At 44.3% G+C, this 14,006-nt stretch overlaps 1 protein-coding gene across 3 annotated transcripts in view; it reads left to right on the top strand.

Annotated features, from left to right (window-relative positions):
* The window catches only part of FZD3 (frizzled class receptor 3), a 50,735-nt gene that overhangs the window by 3,029 nt on the left and 33,700 nt on the right, over positions 1 to 14,006 (top strand). For 2 of the 3 annotated variants that reach the window (XM_064651174.1, XM_064651172.1), the window contains exon 2: positions 1,538 to 2,024. In XM_064651174.1, the coding sequence (XP_064507244.1) occupies positions 1,836 to 2,024 (189 nt within the window). In that variant the 5' untranslated portion in view covers positions 1,538 to 1,835. Of the gene's footprint in view, positions 1 to 1,363; positions 1,457 to 1,537; positions 2,025 to 14,006 lie in introns of all 3 variants that reach the window. The other variant, XM_064651173.1, reaches the window with a different exon arrangement.

The raw sequence follows: 14,006 nt of genomic DNA, 5'->3' as shown, positions 1-14,006 counted from the left end.
GACAGAGCTGAGCAGCCTCTGAAAAAAAAAATTGCCAATGAACTTAATTTAACATGGATCTGTTTATCATCTTGGGCTTTTTTTTTTTTTTTTTCCTGTTTTCATTATTTGTTTCTAACCAGCCTGTCTTCAAAAAACCTGCAGCCAAACCCCTGATCTTGCGGGGAAGCCCAGAATTGTTTGGGTTGGAAGGAACCTCTCAAGATTATGCAGTGCACGAGGGTTTAAAGAGCTTTGTGCTCCTTAATTTTTCTAACCATAAGATGGGCCTGTGTAAACAAAAATGTGCAGAACTGATACCAGCAGACATCTGGGAATTAACTCTTTCCTGTCTCTTGCTCTTAGGGAGAAAGGAAAAATTTGTAGATTTATTTCCCTTTCTGAACATCCAAGGGAAAACTCTCCTCTCTCAAGATTGGAAGTCTCTTCAGATTTGTGGTTGTGTGCTCTTGGGGGTTTCTGGTTCAAGCAGAGTTTCTAAATTTCTTACCTTTTTTAACAACAATTCACTTTAAAGCAGTCGGTTAGAGGCCGAATTTTGCAAAGTTTATCGTGGTAAGGCAAAATAATTATTAAAAATTACTATTCTTTGTACCCTTAGTACTTTTTTCACGCTTTAGCCTCCGATTTCAGGGTTTGTTTCTCCAGCTGACGAGCACAATGTGCTGAGTCCCCATTCTGCTTGTTCCACTCCGGCCCCTCGGTGCTGAGGAAATCCAGATCCAGCCTTGGGGTGTGATTCCTGTTTTAAATTGGCTCCATGGGGAGAGTGGAACTGGCAGAGCAACCATTCGCGGTTTCCCCTCTTTGGGGAGCGCGCGGAGAAAGGGGTGGTCAAAGAACGCTCTTCTGGTCTATCCTCAGCTTGCTGTGGTGGTTCCTGGAGAAGGGGATGGGTGTGTGGGATTAAAATGGGTCAGAAAGGCCGTTTACAATGAGATGAAAATGGCACATTTGAGCACAAACCGTGGTGGAGCTTGTTGGGCAGGACAGTGGCGAGCTGGGACTTGTGGGCTGGTGCTGGTGGTGACTGTTGTGTTTGTGTTTTATAATTATTCATCAGGCCATGCAAATAACGAGATGCTATCGATGTGAACACACCAGAGGAGGTGCTGAGTCATAAATAGCTTGGTTTCAGTGTGGTCAAACACTTGCAGTTAAGGTTTGAAGTGTGGGGTTTCCTCAAAATACTTCTGTCGTGGTAAATACGATCCTCATTTTCATCGTCCTTTTTGGGTAGAGTCCTTCAGCATCCCAGCTTTTCTTCTATTAATTTCTTCCATTTTCCATTAATTTCTTCCATCTTCCATTAATTTCTTCCATCTTCCATTAATTTCTTCCATCTTCCATTAATTTCTTCCAGAGGTTAAAAAAAACCCCAAACCCAACCAGGATTAAAACTCGCCGAAGGACCTTCTAGTCTTGCACAGGAGAACTGGAAGCAGCTTGTCTGCCAGTAGGAATCCTTAGAAATTTAGAGGTAACATATTCTAATCAAATTCGAGGGTTTCTTAGTGTATTCTGTTTGTTGTTTCAGGGTTACCCATCGAAGGGAGGTCGTCCCTCTGTCACCATGGGGTCAGTCGTGTGGGAATGTGGTTAAATGCTTGAAAAACTTTAATTCATGGCATATTGGACTGAGAAAAGGGAAGGTTCCTTGCACACCTGCCTCAAATACAACGTCCCCTGGACTGGGCTGAGGATGTTGAACACAAAGACTGTTCCAGTTTGGAAGAGCCTCAAACAAGGACTGGGAATGTCGTTGTCGAGGTGAAACCCGAGGATACAGAAGGAGCTGGAAGGGCCGCAACCGGCCCCGTTCCCGGTGTGGAAGGATGGCTGGGAGCTGGATTTTGTGTTCCCTTTGGCTGTTGGATGTTTTGGTGGGGCTCACGGGGGGGCACAGCCTGTTTTCCTGTGAGCCCATCATCCTGAGGATGTGCCAGGACCTGCCTTACAACACCACCTTCATGCCCAACCTCCTCAACCACTATGACCAGCAAACAGCAGCTTTGGCCATGGAGGTAAGGCTGGTTTTTCCAGGAAAATACATGGGTTTGTCCTTTAGTTAGCAAATAATCAGAAAAAAACCACCAACCCAAGAAGATACTTACTTTAGAAAATAAAAAAAAAATCGGGATAATTAATAATTTAAATATAAACCCAAATACCACTTGCATAGGATGGACTGTAATATATACACTGAGATATTCTGTAACTGCAGAATTTGCCTAATTTAATATCACTGAGTGTGAAATACTCTGGATGTGCTTGCTACTTTAAATATCTATAGTCTAGTTTATACAAGACTTTTAAGTTCCCTTCAGTCTTAAGGAGTTTCCTTACTCGGTATTCTGTGGTATCACTAAAATTGATGGAAATTCGGGATATTAGGCAAGTGTTGCTGTCAGCCTGTTCAAATTTCCATGAGAGATTTGTCCAGATTAGGTTTATTTGTATTTCTGAAGTACTTGTGGTGAATTGAACTGAGAACTGAAAGAATAATCACGTGTTTTCCTCTTTGAGTGCTCCTCCTGACAACACAGGAACGGAATTGAATTGTTCTTGTTAAAAAATACAAAGCCTTGGCTTTATGGAGTCTTTCTGTGCCAGAGTTTAAACCAGATGTGATGGCTTTTTCACTGTGAGAAGAAAATTGGGATTCTTACCCTTAAATTTGCTTTGTTTGGAAGAATTATGGACTTGCAACGACTCATTTGGATGGTTCAGTGGAAAGTGTCCATGGCTGGGGGTGGAATGAGCTGAGCTTTAAGTCCCTTCCAACCCGAACCATTCTGGGATTTTATGATTTTACTTATTCTCTAACATATTTTCTACCAGTTTCCTGCTATTTTCATTTAATACCCTTTTGTCCAGCGTTGTACAATATTGTACTGCAGTTCAGTCCTCTGTTACACTCGAGATTTTGGAAACCTCAGTTCCATCCCCCAAGGCTTTTCCTCTCCAAATGGAGAGGAAAATTCTTGCAATCCAGCTGCCTCGTTGCTGCAATAATTTTAATTACCTTTCTCTGTCCCTTTTTCTACCCTTGGCCTTGCTGAGAATGTCACATCGCTCCGGGCGTGGCCACCCCAGGGATTTATTTATCATGAAAATCACACTTTTAGCTGCTAATTACCAGCATTAACTTCGTTTTTCTGATTTTTGTTGTGTGTTCAACCCCGTGGACTGTCAAAAGCCTCACTTTCACAGCTCATTTATGGCCACTGCTGGAAGCAGAGCAGTAATTTATGGACCCTCAGCCTGCGCCAGAAAAACCGGGTGCGATTATTCCGATCTTTGGAAAATCGCTTTGTGCCGGGGAGAGGGAAAGAGAGGAGAAGTGGGTGTTGCTTCTCTGCACTCTGTGGTGGAAAACACAACTTCACAGCATAAATTAGCCTGGGTGAAAGGCTGTCCTGCTGCAGTTCACACTCTGAAATTGGTGCCAGAGCTGTTCTGAGGGCTTAGCACGGGCGCGTTGGTGGTGTGGGGGTGCGGAGCGCTCCCTTTGCCAGTATAATTAGCATTTAAACCAGGAGTTTCAATCTGGGGATGGATTATTGGGCTGCTTCTGAATGACTCTGGAGAAATGGTGAAGGCTGTGAGGGGAACAGGATTATTATCAAACACAAATTCCCCGTGCAGGGGCCTGTGTCTCCGCTGCAGAGTTTTGAGCGGGAAGAAAAGAATGAAAATCCACAGGTTTTTCCTAAGTATGTTCCTTGTACCAGCTTAGATTCCTCCTTATCTATGCTCAGGAAGATGGAAGTTTTTTATTATTTGGCTTTTTAGTCATTATTTAGTGTCACAGTCAAATGGATGAAGCGCTCAGATTTTGAAGTGGTGGAAATGTGTGAAATCTTGCATTGTGACATTTTTCTAGTGGCATCTCTCAGCTCCAAGCCCTCCCTAATTGCTGCGAAGATAAAATGATACAGCAGGAGAATCAGTGTGATTCATCTTGTGACTCTCACAGTTTTTCAGTGGCACTTTTTCACAGCAGTTCCTGCTGAAACTTGGAAGAAAAATTCAGGTTGGTTGTACTGGGAGGGTGCAGTACAACAAGGAGGGAAAGTGAAGTGAAATAGGGAACTCTTGTAGCTGTGTTCTTGCCATCAATAAATTCAGTGTACTGCTCTTCCCATGCCACTGGTTGCTTCATTGAAGAAACTGCTTGAAAGCTTATTTATGGTGAGCTTGAAAAGATCAGTAAGTTGCCTTTTTGAGACTTTATGCTGATATGGTTCCTTCATAATTATAATAAAGGCTGAAAAATCACATCAGCAGGTTAGAGAATCATAGAATCACAGGTTTGGGTGAGGAGGGACCTTAAGGATCATCCCATTCCACCCCCTGCCATGGGCAAGGACACCTTCCACTATCCCAGGTTGCTCCAAGCCCCGTCCAACCTGGCCTTGGACACTTCCAGGGATCCAGGGGCAGCCACAGCTTCTCTGGGCAACCTCTGCCAGGGCATCACCACCCTCACAACCAAGGATTCCTTCCCAATATCCCATCTCGATCCACCTTCTTTCAGTCTTGATTAAACAAAGGCAAATATTACACCGGGGTCCCTCAGTGCACACCAGTCCCTGCTGGAATCAGTTCCTGTGTATTTACTCCTAGGAAAGATAATTCCTTAAGCTTTCTGCCATGCCTGCTTTAATCCAGGAGCATTGAAGGGAGGGTTTGCTGCATCCAGGGGCCTGGAGCATTGTTTTACCCCCAAATATCCCTAAAGAAGCTTTTGATGGAGGACAAACACCAGTCCAAGCTCTGTTAACATCCGTCCTCTTGGCAGTAGCAGGGACTGAAACAGGAGTTATTTTACATCTAAAAGGGGCAATAAAGGAGTGATGACATATTAATTATGACAGAGAATGTAGCTGTGAGATCCTGGGTGTCCAGGGCAGGGATTTTCCGTGGACTGAGCTGTCCAGGCCGGAGCAGAGCCGGGAGCTGTCCAGGGCCTCTCACTTCCTGACTCCAGAGGGTCATTCCTTCCATCTGCTCTGAGGTGTTTGTAACATTTTCTGTAACCTGTTAACGGGCTGGTTGATGACAACAACCATCACAGGCAATTCCAGTTTCAGGGACGCTGTTACAACTTCCCTCTCCCCATATTCCCGAGGATGCAGCACCACTGGGATGTTGCAGCGTTGTTGCTGCCGCGGTTCCGTGTGTTACATCAATCCCAAATGAGTCTGTGAGGATGGAGAAGTCAAATTACCCCTCTCCTCCCCCGGGGACCTGACCTTGTTTACCCATCTCTGGGATTATTATTGCTACAAAGAATTACCTTCTCTCTCTTTTGCACTTAATATTCCTTTGGCCTTGAAGGATTTGCTTGTGCAAGCAGTGGGTTTTAGCTGCCCTAATGCAGTTTTTTTTGTAGGCAAATGTTTTTATCAGAGAACGTGGAACTCGGGGGCCTGTTGGAGCCTGGGAGGATGCTCCGAAAGCTTTTGTCACTGATGAAGAGAAGCAGTTTAATATGCATGATTCCCAACCTTTTTGCAGTTAAATACAACTGTCAGCACTTCTTTTTCCTTGCCCTGATTTTTGTGGGACCTCACAAATGATTCTGGGCATCAAAGAGGCTTTAAGGGACGGGAGCCAGACATGGCTGAGGGCTAAATGGGTCCCTCTGAGTTGTCTTTTGGGATTATACTGGAGGTCAAACGCTCTCAAAATGAGATGATGCAGCCACCATATGGACAGGGGAGATAAAGTGCTGTTCCTTTGCACTGTCTCACAGCTCCCATTCCCATTTTCCATATCAAAAAAGAGCAGCAGTAGGGACTTAGGGGTGTAGCCACTGTGTAGGTGGGAGATGAGGAGGGGGAAATAGAGAATTTGGTTTTTTCCAGTGTGAGGGAAGTAGCTGGAAGAGGAGTCACACTGTGTGCTCCTAATCCATCAACATGCCAAGTGTCACCAACTGGAAATCATTGAACTGATATAAACAAACTACCCAGTGATGAAGATTTTTGAATGTTTAGAAGCAGAGCTAGTGAATAGTTCATGGACTTTGACACAGATGTGAGGGCAGCTGATTTTTCATCTCCCATTTCAAATTTAGTGGTTTTCTTGCCTGTCTTGATTCTTGCAGAGGACGATTCCACTGACCTGCCTCAGAGCAGGGGATGTGCTGCAAGGTCTGCAAGCCCTTGCCAGCTCTATTTCTGTGATCCTTGGAGCCTCAGTTAATTCTTTTAATCTTTTTTTTTAAGTGGAAAAGAACTGGAGTGTGCTTAAAATGGCACCAACAGAAGACATAGCTCTATTTATTCCCAGCCTGGCCTCAACATCTGGGATAAGAGGTATTTTTCCAGCTGAGGTAGGTCAGGTATAAAGTGGCTCATTTAGTGGTGTTTCTTTCCTACTGGTCAGCAAAGATGGGGAGAATGCAGGGTGGAAAATCCTTAACTTCTTACCCCCTTAATTCCACCTTTATTCCTTTTCACCCCTTCTCTCCTTCTGCCTCTCCCAGGCGCTGTATCCTTCTAAGTGTTCCTTGTCTTCCTGTATCCTTCAGTTCTGCATCCAAAACTCCTGGAAGTATAAAAGCTCATGGAAAAGTGGGTTTTAATCAGCTGGTGTTTTGTAAGCACCCTGATCTCGGGCACTAATTTGCAGCAAGGATTAATTTTCTCGTTAGTGTGTGAGGTTACGATCCCTGCGGAACGACGGAATTGTGCAGGATCACAGGGATGCAGGCAGTGCTCCAGCTGCTTAAAGCCTTTTCTTCCATTAACTTTATAGTCTCTTATTCCCACTTGGAATCTTTGCCTTAGAAACAGCCACGTGAAAACTTTTAGGTTGTTTCATTTGTAAACCAGAACGTCGCAAAGCGGGAATTGCAGAGATGATTCCAGGCCTGACAATGCCCTGCTTGGAAATTCCTGCTTTAGGAATACCTGAGGCTTGACTGTTGGAAACTGCAGCAGCTCCTGGTTTCAGTCTTGATCTGTGAAGGGCACAAATATACAGAGGTGAAATCCTTCGTGGGTAAGAACAATCTGGGAAGAATTAAAGCTGTTACATTCCCGAGCGGATCTGTACCGAAATTAGTGTGATCTGACAATTCTGGAAGATGAGGTTCCTGAGGAGGCTCTTTCTTGGGCACAGCCTTGGATGGGCTCGTGTTGGAACCGTCAGTTTGATCCTTTTCACCTTAAGGTCCAGTGAAGTTCAGGATAATCTGAGTGAATGTTGCAAATTCAGGGAATACTGAAGCCTTTAGGCTGTTTGGGCAGGACGAGCAGGCACGTGAGAGGATGATTTGCACTCAGATAAAACACAGAGCTCTGTGTATGTACCTGCTCTGGAGCTGGGAGAGGCTTAAATAAGGAAGAAAGGGAAAGAGCCTTGTCTTTGGCTGGAAATCTTTTGGAGGAGTTAATCCAAACAGAGGAAGTCCAGGAATGGATGCACAAAAAACGGACTTTTCGGCTGCTGTTGTGTGCAGGGATTTGTGTTTGGGAGAGTGTGGTTATTCTAACAGTCAGAATTCCCAAATTAACAATCAGACAGTGACTGTCAGACCTGGATTTACTCGGGAAGGTGTTTTTCCAGGCAGAGTTACCCACATCCACAACAGCAAACGAACGGATTTATGGAGGTAGATCCTACCTGAGCATGTGGCCCATCCCGGTACAGCAATCCAAGGGAATATAAATCCCCCTCTACTTTGCCCTCATCAAACTCCCCCTACAGAGCTGCCTCCAGATCTGGAGCTTCAACATCAGAAGGATGGAGCTGCTGGAGCAAGTCCAGAGGAGAGCACGGAGCTGCTCCGAGGGCTGGAGCCCCTCTGCTCTGGAGCCAGGCTGGGAAAGCTGGGAGTGCTCTCCTGAAGAAGAGAAGGATCCAGGGAGACCTTGGAGCTCCTTCCAGTGCCTAAAGGGGCTCCAGGAGAGGTGGAGAGGGACTTGGGACAAGGGCTGGAGGGACAGGACACAGGGAATGGCTTCCCAGTGCCAGAGAGCAGGGAGAGATGGGAGACTGGGAAGGAATTGTTGACTGTGAGGGTGGGAAGGGGCTGGGCTGGAATTCCCAGAGAAGCTGTGGCTGCCCCGTCCTTGGAAATGACCAAGGCCAGGTTGGAGCCACCTGGCCTAGTGGGAAGTGTCCCTGCCCATGGCAGGGGGTGGAATGAGATGAGCTTTAAGGTCCTTCCCACCCAAACTGTTCTGGGATGAACCATAACTGGCATTCCCGGGTGGATTTGATGCTTCCTTAGTGGGAGCAATCACGACGGTCAGTCTCTTTTTCCCTCCAGGAATCACATCATTGCACTTCAAAGAACCAGCTGATGAAGGTATCACAGGACTGTGCTGAACAGAGCAGGGTGAAAAAATGAGCACTAAAGAGATATTTGTCTCTAAAATGGTTACAAGGAACACAAGGGTTCAAACATCAGTCCCCAAATATTAGAGCAGGATAGCAGGTGGCAGAAACTCTTCATTTCTTTTGCCTGGGTAACAGATGTTCTCCAGAGGATCATTTCAGAAACACTGTTTTCTGTTCTTTGATGGTTGTTAATGAGAAAAAGATGCCACGTGAAGATTTTCAAAATGCTGACTTGCAGCGAGAGGAAAAACGAAGAGATTTAGGGTTTGGGGGTTTTGTTAAATTGATAAACTACTGCTTGCACATTGAGGATGAACTCTGTCACCATTTCATATTTGCTTGAATAAAAGATTAATTCTGAATGATGATTCAACTGGAAGGCTGGAAACGAAGTTCAGCCCCGATGGTTTAGTGCAAACACACGAGGAAAAAAAAATCAGTTTTATGTAAAGATTCAGTTGCAAGTAAATGATCTACGTCTTAATCAACATCTACCCCCAGGGGGATGTTTTCAGGGTCATGAAGGCAGATGGCTCTGCATTGTGGCTAATTCTGCAGCAGCTGGTGGAGCCTCGAGGAGGAATTATCAGAAAAGGTGGAACACACATGACTTTATTTGGAATAGTTTAGATGACAAAGTGCTGTTCAGTCAGTTGTAGTTCAGACCTGCGAGTGTAAATTTAGATGCCAGAGGGTGTTTTGCCAGAGCTTTAAGGGAATATTGGTTTCACCATTTACCATTCTCTCACCTGCCACAAAATCACAGACATTCCTTCCCACCTTTCTGGGGTTTTTGTGCAAAAAAAAAGTTGGCAGTGATGTAAATAACGTTTGCCTACTCAAAAGCTGGGTGGCTTGGTGAGGCTGTGCTTTTTATTTTGCTGGTCCCTTGGAAGTGGCTTTTTCCTTGCTCTCTCCAGTGTGTGATGGTGTTTCCAGTTATAGGATGGTTGATTCAAAGAGAAAGCCACAACAGACTGACAAGAGAAGAGAATAAATATGAAATAACTAAAGCACCGAGGAGCACTTGTCATAAATTTTACCATTTGTCTTGCTGGTGTGGCTGCAGTTTTTTTCTTTGTTTTTGAGAGACACTGGTGGTGAATTTGGAGAAAGTTGGGATGGCCTTTATGGATCTGAGTCAGTTCTATATCAGTGGGATGTTCCTGTGTGGCTTTGAAGCTGTTCTGTGGTAGGAAAAGAGAGAAGAAGAACTGATCAAAGCATGTTTTTAATGTTCAAAGGACAAATCTTAAATTCACCCGGGCCTCATTTGGGCCCTGCTGCCTTATTCCCCATTTCCCATGTGGGAATCAAGAAACGCAGGTGCCTGGGGGGTTTGTGACTTTCTGAGGGAAGGTGAGCCAGAGTTTGTCCTCCATCCATCACCAAACTGGTCCTGAAGCCCCCTGAGGGCTGCAAAATATCCCTGATGTTTGAGGGACCCAGTGCTCTGGAACTAAGTCCACTGTTCCATCTTGCAACACTTGGGACCTGCAAGATGATATATAACTGAATTTAAGAGCCTGAGAGCAGCAATATGGAGCCATTTCCTCCCTGAACTTGTATATTCTTTTAGCATCCCCACAAACTACCAGCAGTTACAGAAGTTAAGTGTTGTGTGAAGAATTTACTGTTGTTTTTTGTCTGTGTTTTTTTTTTTTAATCTTCAAACAACCAGCTGCTGGTTTTACGTTCCCTGCTTTTCGTGCTGCAGATACAGGGAGCAATTGGATCATATTTTTCCTTTATGTATCATTAGTGATTTTATAGGGCTCAGCCTCCTGCTGTCTCTTTTACAAGGCTCAATAATCAAAATAAGCCATATTTGTATATTTTTATGGAGCGGATGAGTGTGATGCCGTGTTAATAAGACTGTGAATCTGCTCTGTCACATCACTGCTGTGGTGACAATGACAAACCAGACTCTTCCATATCCTGCAGAACTGCCTGTGGGAGCTGGATGTGGGTGCTGGAAACCAAAGCTGCATCTTCCTCATCCTGTGCTGTTTCCACTTATCCACGGGGCATTAAAACATCTCCAGAGCCCATCAGTCCAGGGGAATATTTGGCCTCTTTACATCAAATTCTCATGTCAGATTTGAGAATCAGATCTGCCCAATTTCTCTGTATAAATTGGCATCTAATTCTCATATAAATTAATTTGACTCATTTAAAAGGACTTCGAACTAGCACGAGGTTGGATGCTCATTCCTGCTTTTATTTTAATTTTTTTCATCGATAAGGCTTTTATTTTTTTCATTGTAAGCCCTGGCATTGCATTTTTAGCAACAACTTTCCCGTTTCCTTCCCCTCTTGTGGGTTTTTGGCCGCGATGCCCCCTCGGAGTTGGTTCCTATGGTTACCCCCCCCTTTGCTGGGGTGACAAAGGTTGGCATCTCGATCCTCCCGAGCCAAATTCTGCCCTTTGACTCTCTCCCCTCTTCACACCCCTCGCCGAGCTTGGCCTCTTGCTCCGCTCCAAGGCTTGTCATCCCGGGGGTTCCCATGGAAACGAGGAAGGAAATTTGAAAAGAGAAGCACAAAGGGCTTGCTTCATTTGAATTTGAACAAGGGGAGGAAGGCTCCTTGTAGTTCAGCTTTGTGCGGCCGGAGAGACCCGAAATTTATCTTTTAAAAAAAGTTGCTTTCAATTTGTAAACTTGTTTACGTTCCTTGATTTATGGAACAAAAGTTGTCATGTCTGCGGCCTTGGGCGAGGGGAAACATCTTTCTTTTCAAATTCAGTGGGAGGACTCTGGTCAGCCACTTGTTTGCTTTCCCCCCCTCCCGGCTCCTAAAGCATCATTTTCATGTTTTTAACATTTTTCTCAGAAAACTCACGTGTTTTTACATTTTTTTTCCCTTCAAAAGGATTTAATCGAGCTGTCAATTATCTGACATCTCTCGTTCTATCTTTGTGGAGGAGTGGATGAATATATGAGTATATGCCATTGATCCAATTGCTGAATCCCTGAGAATTCCTTCTGCCTCCTTATTGTACATTTTAACCCTCCTGGTCCCGTCTGGGCAGGTGCAGAGAAAAAGATGATAACCAAGTTTGACCTTGGATTTCAGGTTTGATGCTTAATGACAATAATAAAATTAAAAAAAAAAAATCAGGAAAACAAAAATGTGTATTGCGTGATAATAAAATTTTATCTGCACATTTTACAAGTGTGTTAAACATTTAATATAAATTGGCTGAAGAGCAGCGAAGCCTCTTTGCCTCCAGGTTTTTTCCCTGTAGCTTTTCAAATGGCAAATTATCTCAGCCTTACAGAAAAACAGCCTTTACCTCGTGTAGAAGAAATACCATTTAAATGGTCTGATTTGAAAACTGGTCCTCCGGTTTTACGAACTCTTGGGGCTCAAATTCTGAAAAATCTCAGCCCCCGAAGGTTACACAGATATTTTCTTTACTCTTAACTTTGCAACCGTGGGCAAATCATTCAGAATAACCTTAATTAAGTATTAGCACAAAAAGGCGACGAAAATCTTCAGATCCAGCAGTTGCTTTTTTTTTTTGCTTGTTTTTCCCCTGGCACAACGGGAGGCAGCTGCTTTTGTCTGGGAATAGTAAACTTCCAGGCTTTTAAAATTTAGCCTTTGGTTCCCCTCCCACTCTGGAATAGCTGCTGTGAATTCCAGGGTCACGGAGGGGACTCGGGAGAGGGGCGTTGGATCGAGCCAGGGCTGTAGGAGGTCTGGGGGTTGTGGTTTTCCTGCACTGGGATCTCATCCTTCTGACACATCCCGTTGTATCCATCAGACAGGAGCTGGTGGGATGGATTAAAGGATTCCATCTCAGCCCTCATCCATGAGGTGGGAGGCAGTGGGAGCCACTAGGAGTGAAGTCAGCAGAGAACTCATCACGAAGCCTTAACCAATGGACACTCCTTCCCACTCTCCTGCCCCATCCTGTTGCTCCAAGCCTTCCCTTCCTTAGAGCCCCACACCTGGTCTTCCCTCAGGTGCATTTTCCATCCTATCAGAAACATATATATGTGGATTTTATATATTTATATATATATATATATATATATATATATATGTATGTATAAGTGGATTTTGCAGCGTTGGGCAATTATTCAATGGGAAAACACCCCCCTTCTTTCTTCTTGCATCATCCTCAAGTGGTTACATCTCCAAGGAATTTAATGGAATATTTCTGTTTATCTGACCTGCTCTTTATGGTTTGATCCCACTGATTCCATTCCATGTGGATCCTCCCCGCTGCCAACGCCCCTGCAGTGTATTCCACCCAGATCCTGACATGAGTTTAAGAATAAAAATATTCTTAAACAGTGACTGAGTGTCACTGGTTAAGAATATTTTTAAGAGATTCTCCTTCCACAGCATCCACAGATATTTGCTTCTCTTTATTTGGCTGGAAAACAGTTTGGGTCCATCCTCCTGTGCGGGGGCCTCCCGGAGTAGTTGCACAAGCTTTTTGTCTTCCCTTGTTTCCTTCATCCGTGTCCCCTCTGTCCTCCCACTGTCTTATTAATCCCGTTATTGTGTTTGGCCTTGTCCTACTTGGGAGCGTTTCAGAGACGTGCAGGGAACGCTGTGGGAGCAATTTTTCTACCCCCCACCCCCCAAAAAATTACGTTCAGGATCCAGCAGAGAGTGAGGCACAAACTTCTGCCCTCAACAGGGAGAAACTCCCACACCTTTGAGGGGCAAAATCTCCTTTTAATGTGTTTCCAGAGAGGCAAACGCACTTTTAGGATGCCAAAGAAGCAAACGGGCAAAGGCACTGTGGGAATTCCTGTCAAATATTTATCTGGTGAATTATTAACTCCAGGCAAGAAAAATCGACGTCGGGAGCTTGGGTTTGTTCTTAGTTTGGCGTTTTTGGTGAGGATTCCAGACTTGGGGGGGTTCAGATGCTCCTGGGGTGGGTAACAGCTGTCTGGCCAGTGGAAAAGTGGGATACAATTGCAATTATTTCTAATTCTTTCCCCCTGTGCTCCCCTGTAGCGTTCAGCTGTGACCTCATTAACTTGGCACTGAATGGAAGGGATGGTATTGCTTGATGAATCCTAAAATTTTAATTTACAGCTGCTGCGCTCACACATGGTTTAAAAAATGGTTACTGGTTTAAAAAATGGTTAATGGTTTAAAAATGGCTAAAAGTTGAAGTCACCAACTAATTATCTTGAAGCTTCCATTTGGAGTATAAATCAATTTTCATCTAGTCTGTTGTAAATTGAGATATTCTCAGTTATTATTATTGATTGAGACATTCTCCATTAACTTTTTGGTTTTGTGTTACTGCCTGATGAATTAGAGAGGCCTGTTTAGTGGCCCTCTTTTAATTCTGTAACTGGGTCAAAGAAACATGTATTGGGATGGACCATGTCCTTTAAAAACAGTTAAAGAATCCCAATAAGTGGAGTCAGTGTTTGTTCAGAACCTACAGGCTCACTGTACAAATAGAATCACAAAACAAAGAAAAATCTCTTTCCAAGGACTGAAAATTTCCCCCCTAAATCCACCTAATTTTCTCGTTGTTTGTGTCACGTGGGAAGAGTTTAATGCTTAATTCCAAAATACAGGAAGGTGATGCCAAGATTCAACTCAAAGGTCACTTTTTATCTCTGTCATGGCCCTTATTGTCCTTGCTCATGGTAAGAGCAGCA

The sequence above is a fragment of the Pseudopipra pipra genome, chromosome 3 (genome assembly GCF_036250125.1).
Source record: "Pseudopipra pipra isolate bDixPip1 chromosome 3, bDixPip1.hap1, whole genome shotgun sequence".
In the NCBI taxonomy this organism is placed as follows: domain Eukaryota; kingdom Metazoa; phylum Chordata; class Aves; order Passeriformes; family Pipridae; genus Pseudopipra; species Pseudopipra pipra.
This window is presented reverse-complemented; position numbering and strand designations above follow the sequence as displayed.